The sequence below is a fragment of the Lynx rufus genome, unplaced genomic scaffold, assembly GCF_022079265.1.
Source record: "Lynx rufus isolate CCGP_SWC_20201006 ecotype Redwood Valley unplaced genomic scaffold, mLynRuf1.p SCAF_40, whole genome shotgun sequence".
Classification (NCBI taxonomy): Eukaryota; Metazoa; Chordata; class Mammalia; order Carnivora; family Felidae; genus Lynx; species Lynx rufus.
In genome coordinates this window covers 2,843,156-2,852,654 of record NW_025814857.1, presented here as the reverse complement: position 1 = coordinate 2,852,654, position 9,499 = coordinate 2,843,156, and the positions used below count along the sequence as shown (strand labels likewise).

The window sequence follows — 9,499 nt, the reverse complement described above, 5'->3', positions numbered from 1 at the left end:
CCTCGGGCCCTGTAACCTGGAGCTCGGTGCCTTCCCAGTGGGCACCAGGCTGTGTGGGAGCCGCGGAGAGTCAAGATTGAAATCGCTTTCCCTTCAGCATGGCTGTCCTCCTGGCCTGGTCAGCTGTGCTCTGCTGGAGTCGCCCAGCCTGGGGTTTGGTCCCTGTAAGGTGGCGACACGTCTGGGTCATCTGTGGGGCCTTTGAAGCCCTGAGGGCCAGTCATTTCTCCCAGAGGGTCTCGCGCACAGAAGCTACCTGAGACAGACTCGTCTGAGCGGTGGTCATGGGTCCCAGGGTTGTAATGCTGGGACTGAGAAGGTCAGAGGGTCTCGCGCACAGAAGCTACCTGAGACAGACTCGTCTGAGCGGTGGTCATGGGTCCCAGGGTTGTAATGCTGGGACTGAGAAGGTTTAGCCAAGAGAGACTGGGATTTCCATCGTGCCCTTCTTCATGTAGACTGAAGATGGCACGGTGGCTATTTCTTCTTCAGGGGACGAGCTGAGCCTCCTGCCCTAGACTGTTAACCCCAGTGGAGATTCGGGGACTCTTGAAACAAAGAACATAAGGCAACAGTCCTACAGAAGACTTTGGACCTAACAGTGCCTAAATCCAATCAAATCTCTGCCTGCTCTCTGTAGAGCACCACACTGTGTCTTCATGAATCTTCTTCTCTCCCACATCCCTCCCACCAATAGGTCCTGTCCCTGTCAGTAACCAACAGAGCTCAGGGGCTCTCAAGGGCCACAGTGAAATACCGCTTCCACTCCTTAAAGAGCTCACTGAAGGGAAAATCCTTATGTGTGCAACTAAAGGAAGCCGAGATGCTGTGGAAGAAGAGATGCTAGGAGCCCCCTTCTGAGAAACCACGAATGACTTTGAAATGGTGGCTTTGTTTTACTTTTACCTCCCGTTTAAATCCTTATCCTCTCAGGGCACGGCCATACAAGACACGCTGACTTCTGGAATGAACACTTGGTAAACCTGTCTAGAAGCACACAGCCCACGGAGCAAGCCTGACTCTAGACCTGAGGCTCCGTCGAGGGTTCCAGCCATTGGACTGAAAGGCACCTTGGGAGACCCTCTCTCAGACCCTCTTGGTGTTCCCCTTTTAGACACAAAGTATGGACTCTCAGAGAGGGCCAATGACGCTCCTCAGTGGTGGAGCTGGCACAAGGAGCTAGGATCCTCGCAGGCGGGGCCCTTTCCTCCTATCCAGAGTGAAGATTAAGAACAAAGTTGTCCAGATGCCTAGAGAACACGTATCCCCAAATCCACTGTCCCATCCTCTCACCTGTGGCGAAGATGACTTTCATTTGGGTTTTGTGCCACCCCACACTCAGACTCTCCTCTATTTTCAGATACTTCATATTGGTTCCATCTAGTCACGTCTAGCTAAACAAGTAGGAATGGTCCCTGGGAGTGAGTCTGTGTAAAGAAGGCCCTATGAAAAGTAGCCCCACAGTAAAGAACATTATTCAGTGTATCTCCAATCAAGGTAATGGCAGGAGAGGACACACGGGGTGGGGTGGGAGTGGGCTCGGGACAAGAGAAGCAGGGTGGGCATGGCAGTGGACCCGTGAAGTGCTTTGTGTCAACAGAACGGAGTATATTGTGAACTTGCAAATCAAGTAATTAAAGGGGGAAATACCGAAGGAGATCCAATTTGCAAGCAGGAGGCCAGAAATCTGGGAGAGCGGAAGCGAAACCACCATATGGAAGAAAGGAAATAGGGCTTCAGAGGTAGGCTTGAAGGACCCTGAATCCAAGTGTCTGCAGAAGGTGATCTGCAAAAGGCATACTCAAGTGCTCCCAAAGTGAGCAGGTCTTGGGCAATGAGAAGGTTTTCCATAGGGAACAAATGGAAACTAAAGACAATCCCCTTGTGATCTGGAGAGGGATGAGCTGAGGAACATGGAGAAGCACAATAAGAGACTCTCAAGCACAGCGGAGGAAGCGGCCGTTCACGCCTAACACCGACGCGTTGGGTAACGCTGTGTCTGAGGTGTTGTGGGTAAAATTGAGGTTGAGGAACAAGACGAATGCTCACACTGTGCTCCATCACAGCCCTACTCTGGGGACAGCATGACCCGGGGGCAAGAAACCAGGACTTTTTGTTGAAAACAGGCCCAACTAACCAGCAGGAGGAGTTGGAAGAGACCAAAGAAAGAAATGGGGGGGGGAGGGGGCAGGAAGAAACGGGGGGGTTACCAACCAAACCCTACTCTGAGGAAACTTGACCTGGGGGCAAGAAGACAAGATTCTTTGAGCCTATCTGAGCAGGACCAACTAACCATCAGGAACAGTTGGAAGAAAACAAAGTGGGAAGTGAGGGGGGCAGGAATAAAAGGGGGGCTACCAACTGGAACACTGCTCTGAGGAGAACTTGACCGTGGGGCAAGATAACAGGACTTTTTGTTGGGGTCTCTCACAGCAGGACCTACTAACCAGCAAGAGTAATTGGAAGACACAGAAAGGGAAGTGAAGGTGGGGCAGTAATAATGGGCTACCAAGTGAGACACCACTGTGAGGACAACTTGATGTAGGGGGCAAAAAACAGGAGTCTGGGTTGCACACTATCTGAGCAGGACCAACTAACCAGGAGGAAGAGTGGGAAGAGACCAAAGACAGAAGTGTGGGGCACGCAAGAAAACCTAGGGCAAGTAAACGGGACTCTTTGTTGGGGCCTATCTGAGCAGGACATCTAACTAGGAGGAACAGTTAGACGAGACCAAAGTGGGAAGTGTGTGTGTGTGGGGGGGGAATAAGATGGGAGCTATGAACTGAGACCCGACTCTGAGGACAACTTGACTTAGGGGACAAGAAAATACGACTGTTTGATGGGGCCTATCTAAGCAGGACCAACGAAGCAGCAGGAACTGTTGGAAGAGACCAAAGCGAGAATTGGGTGGGGGCAGGAATAAAGGGGGGCTAACAACTGAGACCCTAGTCTGGGGACAACTTGACCTAGGGAGCAATGAAACAAACAATACTCTTGGTGGGACCTATGTGAGCAGGACCAACTAACTCGCAGTAACAGTTGGAAGAGACCAAACCTGGAAGAGTGTTGGGGTCAGGAAAAAAAGTGGGGCTAACAGTTGAAACCCAACTCTGGACAATTTGACCTGGTGGCAAGAAAATGACTCTTTGTTGGGGCCTATCTGAGCAGGACCAACTAACCAGGAGGAACAGTAGGAAGAGTTGGAAGCAGGAAGTGTGTGGGGGGGGGGAGAAGCAGGAATAAAAGGGGGGTACCAACTGAAACCCTAGTCTGAGGACAACTTGACCTGGAGGCAAGAACACAGGACTCTTTGTTGAGGGCTATATAAGCAGGACCAAGTAACCAGCAGGAACAGATGGAAAAGACCAAAGCGGAAAGTATGTGGGGGGCAAGAATAAAAGGGGTACTACCAACTGAACCCCGATTCAGAGGACAACGTGTCCTGGGCGCAAAAAAACAGGATTTTTTATTGGGGCCTATCTGAGCAAGACCAACCAACAAGCAGGAACATTTGGAAGAGACCCAAGCAGAAAGTGTGTGTGGGCGTGGGGCAGAAATCAAAGAGGAGGCTACCAACTAGGACCCTCCTCTGGAGACAACTTGACCTGGGGGGAAAGAAAACAGGAATCGTGGTGCAGCCTATCTGAGCAGGGCCAACTAACCAGCAGGAAGAGATGAAAGAGACCAAAGTGAGAAGTATGGGGGGGGAGCAATAAAAGGGGGCCTACAAACTTAAACCCAACTCTGAGGACAACTTGACCTGGGGCCAAGAAAACAGGACTTTGTGTTGGGCCTTATTTGAACAGGACCAACTAACCAACAGGAGCAGTTGAAAGAGACCAAACTAGGAAGTGTGTGTGGGGGGGGGGGGCGTGGTCAGCAGGTACAAAAGGGGGGTGCCAAATTAAACACAACTGTGAGGACAACTTGTCCTAGGGGCAGGAAAATAGGATTCTTTGTTGAGACATATACAAGCAGGACAAACTAACCTATAGGAACAGTTGGAAGAGACCAAAGCAGGAAGGGGGAGGCAGGAATAAAAGGGGAGGCTACCACCTGAAATCCCACTCTGAGGTCAACTTGACCTAGTGGAATAAAAATAGGACTCGTAGTTGGGGCCTATCTGAGCAGGACCAATTAACCAGCAAGAACAGGTTGAAAAGACCGAAGCAGGAAGTGTGGGGTGGGCAATAGGAATACAAGGGGGGGCACCAACCGACTCCCTACTCTGATGACCACTTGACCTGGGGGAAAGAACACAGGACTCTTTGTTGGGCCCTATCTGAGCAGGACCAAGTAACAAGCAGGAACCGTTGGAAGAGACCAAAGTAGACAGAGTGGGAGGGCAGGAAAAAAAAGGGGGGGCTACCAAGTAAGACCCTACTCTGGGGACAACTTGATCTAGATGGTAAGAAAACAAGACTGTTTGTTCGGTCCTATCTGAGCAGGAGCAAATAACCAGCAGGAGCCTTTGGAAGAGAACCAAACGGGAATGGAGGGGATAAGAGGGGGGCTGCCAAATGGGACCCAATTCTGAGGGCAATTTAACCTGGCAGCAAGATAATAGGACTCTTTGGGGGCCAATCTGAGTAGGACCAACTAACCAGTGGGAACAGTTGGAAGAGGCCAAAGCAGGAATTGGGGGGCAGGAATAAAAGGGGGGCTACCAGCTGAGACCATACTCTGAGAACAACTGGACAAAGCAGGCAAGTAAATTAAGACTCTTTTTTGGAGCCAATCTGAGTAGGACCATCTAACCAGCAGGAAGAGTTGGAAGAGACCAAAGCAGGAAGTGTGGTGAGCAGGAATGAAAGGGGCCTAGTAACTGAGACCCTACTCGGAACACTACTTGACCCAGGGGGCAAGAAAACAGGACTCTTTATTGGGGCCTGTTGAGCAGGACCAACTACACATCAGGAATCGTTGGAAGAGACCAAACCGGTAAGTGGGAGGGAGCAGGAGTAATAAGGGGGCTGCCAACTGAGTCCCTACTCTGAGGACAGCTTGTGTTGGGGACAAGGCAACAGGACGCTTTGCTGGGACATAGCTGAGCATGACCAACAAACCAGTGATTACAGTTGGGAGAGACCAAAGCAAGAAATGTGTGGGTGGAGGTGTGGCAGGAATAAACGGGGGGGGGGGCTACCAACTGCAACAGTACTCTGAGGACAACTTGACATGGGGTCAAGAAAACAGAACACTTTGTTGGGGCCCTGTCGGAGCAGAACCAACCAACCAGCAAGAACAGCTAGAAGAGACCAAAGCAAGAAGAGAGGGGGGAGGAATAGAAGGGGGGCTACCAACTGAGACCCTCCTCTGAGGACAACTTGTCCGAGGAGCAAGAAAACAGGAGGCTTTGTTCAGGCCTATCTGAGCAGGACCAAGTAACCAGCAGGAACAGTTGGAAGAGAGAAAAGTCGGAAGCGTGTGTGGCGGGGCGGCAGGAATAATAGGGGGGACGGGCCCAGGCTCTTCTGCAGCAGGTGTCGGGACTTCATGGAGATCCGCAGGGCCCATCCCGCCCCGGGGAGAGGAGATCAGCCTGGGCCGCGGTGCCGGGGTACGTGTAGAGGGTGGCCGCAGGCCCCGTCCACTCAACTGTGCCTCGGGGATCTGAGGAAGCTGAGGACCTTGGGGTGAGGGACAGGATCCTAGGTCAGGAAAGGGCAGGGACACAGGACGGGGCCACGGTGTCCAGGTGGGGGTCAGAGGGAGGACTGAGGGACTCGGGTCCCCAGGACAGAGGGGACGTCCCAAAGTTCAAGACCTCAGGCCTTCTGAGAAGGGCCCTTGGGAGGCATGGGGACTCGCGGAGGAGAGTCGGGCCAGACTTCCGCAGCAGCCGGGTCTCAGAGACACCGGAGGAGGCGCAGGGGGCGGGGGGGGGGGGTGGCTGGGCCACCTCAGGTGGGCAGAGGGCAGGGCCCGTGTCCCGGGGCGATTCCTAATGAGGAACAGAGGGACCTGCAGGCAAAGGAGCCTGGACCCCACAACAGAGTCAGTCCGCGCAGGCCCCCGGGAGGGATGGGGACACTGGGCGAGGCTGGACTTGGGCATCCGGGTCTCGGATCACCTGGACGGGGGAGTGGGGGTCGGATGGGTGAGCTGGGCAGAACCTAGGACCCGCTGTCTGTCGGGAGCAGCCGCTCCGGTGGGCAGACGGGAGGAGGGCCCAGGTGCTGTCAGGAGACCAGGTCCACCCCAGCCCAGAGCTACGAAGTCAGTCCGTGCCGCAGGCCCGGGGAGCCCCTGCATCGGGTGGCCAGAGGTGGCGGGCACCCCGTCACTGAGCCTGGGCGGTGCGTCCCAGAGACCTTCGGACCCCGGTCTGAGGGGCACGAGTTCCCATCGTCAGCGGCCACGCGCACAGGCCAACCCCGGGGTGCAGGAGGCCACCTAGGGAACACCGAGAGAGGGACTCTGGCCCCCAGAACGCAGGCCCTGGCCGGAATGCGACCCCTAGCGGCAGCCTAGGGAAGCCCCTAGTGGGAATGAGGCCCCGCGGGGTGTCTGGACTTCCGCATCCGGGTCTCAAGAGACTGGCGGGGCGGGGCGGGGCGAGGGGGCCTCGGCGTCGGCGTGGGCGTAGGCGTCTTCCGGCCGCGCCTGGAATCCCGTCAGGCGCGGCAAGGGCGCAGAGCCTCGTGGGCTTCGAGGTGAGGCCCAGAGGGACGAGCGAGGGAGCCGGGACCCAGAGGGGAAGGAGTCCGGCGGGTGGCGGCGGCGGTGGAGGCCGCAGGGTGGCGCGACCACGACGACTGTGACCAGGGCGTGAGGTGTGGGCGGACTCGGGCTCTGGGTCCCAGCCCGACTGAGAGCTGGTTGTGCGCGAGGAGCCGGCGTCAGGCGGCAGAGCCCGAGGCCCAGTCCGCCCAGGGAGTCCGGATGGGGACGAGAGGATAGGGCTGAGGGACCCCAAGGAAGCCACGTGAGCCCCCCGCCATCGGCCCCGGGCCTCCCCGGACTTGGTCGCCTCGTGCGACGCCAGCCGCCTTGGCCCGGACCTCGCCGGGCCGTGAGGGTTCTGGTGGGAGGCAGCGGGCCCGGGGCTCCCCGGGAGAGCCCTGCGGGAGGACGGCCGCAAGCCCCTTGGACCCCAGCCCCGGGGCCGCCCTCGGAAAGCCGCCCCCGCGGTGGGTCTGGGCGAGGGGAGGGCCTTGGTGTGCGGGGCTGGACCCCGGTCAGCCGAGGCAGGATCCCGGGCCCTGGCCGGGGTGCAGGGGAGAGAGGAGGCGCTGCGTCCCAGCCCAGGACACCTGCGTAGGGCCCAGGCCTGCCCTGCCGCTCGGGTCCGCTCTGGCTGTCAGCGGAGGCCCAGAAGGGGCAGGCCCAGGCCTGATGGGGGGTGGGGGGGGTGGGGGCTCCCGGGGCGGGGCCGCCCAGAGTCCTGGCCAGAATCCCCTGGCCGCAGTGGGGGGTGGGGGCCCGGGGCGGTGCTCGCGGTCTGCACCCACCCTGAGACCCTGAGGCGCCCCCTCCCTCCCCCCCTCCCTCCCTCCATCCCTCCCTCTTCCAGGGGCTCTGCGAGCTCTGCAGTTGAGGCCTTGGTCTGAGGCAGGAGTCCTGAGGTCACAGAGCAGAGGAGGCACGGCCGCGTGCCAGTCGGTTGTCCAGGCGAGGTGGGTGCACCCCGCGTGGGGCCGGGGGCTCGCCCATCCCACCCCAGAGGGGACCCCTCGGCCCCCAACCCCGACACGGCCCCACTCTCAGGCCTGGGAGCTCGGGGTCTGGGTGGGCTGGGCCTCCCCCTGAGGAGCCACCCCTCTTCTGTCTTCAAGGTCTGGCGACCATCATGTCCCTGGGTGAGAGCAGTATGTTCTGCAAGCTGAAGGAGGAGCCAAGAGAGGTCCCACTGCCATGGGATGCACCGCTGCCAGAGCCTGAGGACAGGGAGGTGGAGGAGGTGGAGTTGAAGAAGGAGGAGTTGGAGTTGAAGAAGGAGGAGTTGGAGGAGGAGAAGGTGGAGGAGGAGGAGGTGGAAGAAGTGCATTTGGAGGTGGAGGTTGAGGTGGAGGAGCTGGAGGTTGAGGTGGAGGAGGTGGAACCCCAGGAAGAGGAGTTGGAGGAGGAGGAGGTGGAGGTGGAGGAGGAGAAAGCAGAGGAGGAGGAGGGGGGGTACCCATCTCCCCCCTCCTCCTCCTCCTCCTCCCCTTCCTCCCCGTCCTCCTCCTGCTCTGTCCTCATTCTGGTCCCCCTGGAGGAGGGGTCTGCTGCTGCCGGGTCCCCGAGTCCTCCCCAGAGCCCTCGGAGCTCCTGCCCCTCCCCCAGTGCCATGGCAGGCGCTTCGGGGAGCCAGTCCCACCAGGGCTCCAGCAGCCCCGATGAGGAGGGGTCGAGCACCTGGGGGGCCCCGGCAGGGGCCCAGGCCTCGCTCCCAGATGCGCTCCGCGTGAAGGTGGCCGGCCTGGTGCTGCTTCTGCTCCTCAAGTATCGCACCAATCAGCCGACCACACGGGCGGAGATGCTGGCGGCGGTTAGCCAAGATGACCAGGACCGCTTCCCCGTGATCTTCCGCCGAGCCTGCGAGTATCTGCAGCTGGTCTTTGGAGTCGACGTGAAGGAAGTGGACCCCCGCGAGCGCTCCTACGTCCTGGTCAGCATCCTGGGCCTCAGCTGCGATGGGACGCCGAGTGGTAGGCACGGCATGCCCAAGACCAGCCTCCTGGTGCTGGTCCTGTGGGTGATCCTCCTGGAGGAGGACCGTGCCCCTGAGGAGGCGGTGTGGGAAGCGCTGGGGGTCATGGGGGTGTATGCCGGCAGGGAGCACGTATTCTATGGGGAGCCCAGGGAGCTGCTGACCGAAGTCTGGGTGCAGGAAGGGTACCTGGAGTACCGGCAGGTGCCCGGCAGCGAGCCCGCACGCTACGAGTTCCTGTGGGGTCCCAGGGCGCACGCAGAAACCAGCGCCGTGCAAGTGCTGCAGCACATCCTCGCGGTCAACAGCAGGCAGCCCGGGTCTCCGTGTCTGTCCGAAGAGGCTGTGAGCCATGAGGAAGAGCGGGCCTGAGCCCGAGGGGCAGCCGGGCCCGTTCCCACCTGGGGTCGAGCAGCCTCTCCTGCGGGGCACGAAGCCAGGCCACTTCTCCCCTGCGAGTGCGAGCAGAGCGGGCGCTGGGCGTTGTGAGTAGTGGAGGGCCAGGGCGGCTTGGGGGAAAGCGGGGCCAAGCGCACGTTTGGGTGGGTTCTTGTTCTCTGTCTACGTGGCCTCGGAAATCGATCTTTGTTTCGTCGAGGAAGTTTTCAGATGTTGTTCCTTGTCATAGAAGGTTTCGTGAGCCTCGGGCTCAGTGTGGGAGTGGCACCCACGCCACAGGTGTTCAAGAGTCAGAGTTTTGCCGTTTGGTGCAACGAGCTGGGAACCCTTCCGTCCTCGTTCGGGATCCAGAAGGGAATCGCGGTGCCTGGGCTGGGCACAGACAGGGATGTCTTGCAAACGTGAAGACCTTGGCAGTAAACGGATGGCTTCAGGACATGGAGAAATAAAAGATGTTCGTTCTTG

At 58.6% G+C, this 9,499-nt stretch overlaps 1 protein-coding gene across 1 annotated transcript; it reads left to right on the top strand.

Annotated features, from left to right (window-relative positions):
• Nucleotides 1–8,154: 8,154 nt before the first annotated feature.
• Nucleotides 8,155–9,499, top strand: LOC124525371 (melanoma-associated antigen 8-like). Its single transcript, XM_047097749.1, has 3 exons — nucleotides 8,155–8,593; nucleotides 8,816–9,120; nucleotides 9,264–9,499. Exons 1-2 carry the CDS (start codon nucleotides 8,273–8,275, stop codon nucleotides 9,005–9,007), a joined length of 513 nt encoding a protein of 170 aa, XP_046953705.1. The 5' UTR covers nucleotides 8,155–8,272; the 3' UTR covers nucleotides 9,008–9,120; nucleotides 9,264–9,499.